Source organism: Ursus maritimus, unplaced genomic scaffold (genome assembly GCF_017311325.1).
Source record: "Ursus maritimus isolate PB19 unplaced genomic scaffold, ASM1731132v1 scaffold_9, whole genome shotgun sequence".
NCBI classification, from domain to species: domain Eukaryota; kingdom Metazoa; phylum Chordata; class Mammalia; order Carnivora; family Ursidae; genus Ursus; species Ursus maritimus.
The window spans coordinates 78,174,492-78,177,286 of record NW_024427107.1 but is presented as its reverse complement, the minus strand read 5'-3'; the positions used below and the strand labels follow the sequence as shown (position 1 = coordinate 78,177,286).

Genomic DNA, 2,795 nt, shown 5'->3' with positions numbered 1-2,795 from the left:
CAGGGACTCGGGCCCAGGTCCTTCTGACAACAGAGGCCCCGCTCTTTAGTCTCAGAGTCCTCAGAGCTGCTGTGCCTACCTGGCCCAGAGTCTGTCCTAAAGCTGGGATGGGGGTTTATCTAGGCCCCCACTGTGACCTCGCAGTCCCCACCCATGCCCCTCCAGCCCCTTCCATCCAGTACTTGGCCCCAAAGACCACCACCTAGCACAGAAAACAGAGGGCCATCGGGGTCACCGACATCTCGGGAGCCCCAAAGCCCCTGCCTCCCCAGGACTCAGAGGCCCATGTCCATGGACCAAGTGAAAAGACAACACTAGCCCCAGCTCCCTGGTCACAAGGCAGGGCCCAATCAGTCCTCAGTTTCCCCATCTGCAAAACAAGCACAAGGACACTGTAAAGCTCTATGCACACCGGTGATGGCTCCACTTGACCCAGGGCGGGCCTGGAAGCTGGACCCCAGCAAACTCCGGCTAGGCGGAGGCAGCCAGGGCTGGCTTCTGGGCAGACATGCTAACGGCAGAATGGGCGCAGGCCTGGTGGGGAGGCTTGCCCTAAGCCCAGGGAACAATGGCACACGTGGAGGCCCAAAGGCAGGAGAGGAGGACAGAGGGCAGGGGTCAGCTGGACGTGTCCTGTCAGTACTTAGGAGCCATTGAGGGTGACAGAGAGTCTCTAGCTGCGGTGCAGGGAGCCTGGAGGACAGACCCTGGAAGTGAGGAGACCCAGGCGCCTGGACCAGGGCGGCGGGCCTGCCATCTCCCGCCTGTCCCACAGACCACGCGCACTCCTGTCCCTGCTGCCCAGTCTCCCCTCGAGGGCTCTCCTCCACCCCAGGGGCTCCCCACAGCCAGGGTCCCATGTGGGATCCAGCCCAGCCTCCTCCCTTGGCCCCTGAGGCCCTGGTGGCCTGCAGGTGCGGCTGAGCACGAGCGGGGCCACCTTCATGACCCCTCTTTGCCCGCAGCCACGCCTTCCGCTCGTGGAGGGCCCTGGGAGCTGAGCAGCCCGTGAGCCGCCTGGTGCTGGCCATGCTGCTGGCCTGGCTGCAGGAGCGGCCGCTGCCCGCCGGGGCCAGAGACAGCAGCCCCCAGCTCAAGGATAAGCCCTGCCTGCGCTCGCTCGCTGTGAGTGTCTGCCGTCGCTCCCTGGACGCCGCCCCAGCTGCCCCCGCGTGGGGGCTGGCTTCCCGTGTGCACGTCAGCACTGGCGGCATCGGCGCAGCCATGGGGCGCCAGGCCCCAGGGAGGGGGAGCCCTGGGCCAGGCTGTGGAAGCCCCCCAACAGGGGCCTCCAAGGCTGCCGGGCAGGGGCTGACCGCACAGGCCCAGCCCCCCACTTCCTGGCTGAGGGCTCGGACTGCTACAGAGCCTGCCCCCGCCCCCATGCAGTGGGACAGTAGTGGTCCTGCAAGGCCAGACCAGGCACGTGGCGCGTACCCAGGATGCGGGACCCGCTGTGTGGGTGGCCTCAGAGCACTGGAACTTCGGGAGGCAGGTTCCAGCAGAGGAAGAGTGGGGACAATGGTGGGCCCCTCTGTCCACACTTGGGGCCTGGGCTTGTAGATTTTGGGGGAATCTTGGGGGCTGCCTCCTGCAGCTGCACCCTCCTGTAGGAACCGCACCCCCCCCCCAAAGCCAGCTTTCCTCCCTCCACGGCCACGGGAGCCGGGGGCTCAGTCCTAACACAGCCACACCTGTCCTTGGCTGGACTCTGACGAGGCAGCAGCTGTGGCCCGACCCCGTTTTTTTCCAGGCTGAGACACACACCCTCACCCCAAAAACCCCTGAGCAGCGGCCCAGAGCCCCCCAGAGCCCCTCCCCACCCAGAGCCCCCCAGACAGGCTGCTGCCTGAGCACAGGTGTGTGATGGCTGAACATGGCAGCAGATGGGAGCTCCACCCTGTCTCTGTGCCTGGTCCTCCGTCCTTCTGAACACCCCTGCCCCGCGCTGATGTGGGCCCTTCCTATCGGAAACCACACAGCAGCATGGGGTCAACAGGGTGGCCTTCTCTGTGTCCCACCACACCCCAAGCCCTGGCCTGCCCTTGTCATGACTTCCCAGTGCTGTCCCCCCTCCCCAAGAACATTCTGGACCATGTGCTCCAACAGGCACGGAAGCCTCAGGGCTGCTGTCTGGTAGCTCCGCCTTCCGGGGGTCATTTGTCCCCCCTGGCTGTCACTCATTAGAGACCTCTGTGTTGACGGTACCACGGTACCACGGGGAGCACAGACCCACGCAGCCTTGCTGCCTGGGCTACGCAGCAGGGGCTGGACACAGGCGGATGGCAGACTGGGGACAGGCGGGTGGGGGTGGTGTCCCCAGACGTGCTGGGACGGAGGGCACAGGCCTGCAAGCAGGTCCAGGGAGGGAGCCGAGAGGGCCAGGGCCCCCGGAGAGACATCCCAGAGATAGGGCCCTGGTCCTGGAGGCTGTGACAGGAGGGAGGGCAGGTCAGATGTGACCCTGCCCCCGACAGGCCATGAACACCCTGCACGAGCTACAGTTCGCCCGAGAGTTCAAGAAGGCCATGCAGGACGCCTACCCCGAGCTGCTCCTGGCCCTCCTCACCCAGATGCACTACGTCTTGGAGCTGGACCTGCTACAGGAGCCGCAGCCCGGCCAGGAGGCCCCCAAGGCGACCATGCCCAGCCCCCGGAGGTAAGGCCGGAGTACAGGCTCCACCAGCGGGATGCTGAGAGCGCAGCAGCACTGGCAGCTTGTGGGCTCGGCACTGGAGGCTCGAGTCCAAGCGCGAGGTGTCAGCGGGGCCCTGCTCCCTCTGAGGCCCGTAGGG

General features: G+C 66.2%; 1 protein-coding gene across 1 annotated transcript in view; it reads left to right on the top strand.

Annotated features, from left to right (window-relative positions):
- Positions 1–2,795, top strand: part of LOC103670607 (maestro heat-like repeat family member 5) — a 72,719-nt gene that overhangs the window by 55,806 nt on the left and 14,118 nt on the right. Inside the window, exon 21 of the mRNA XM_040625605.1 lies at positions 2,478–2,659. Coding sequence (XP_040481539.1) covers positions 2,478–2,659 — 182 coding nt within the window. The remainder of the gene's footprint in view (positions 1–2,477; positions 2,660–2,795) is intronic.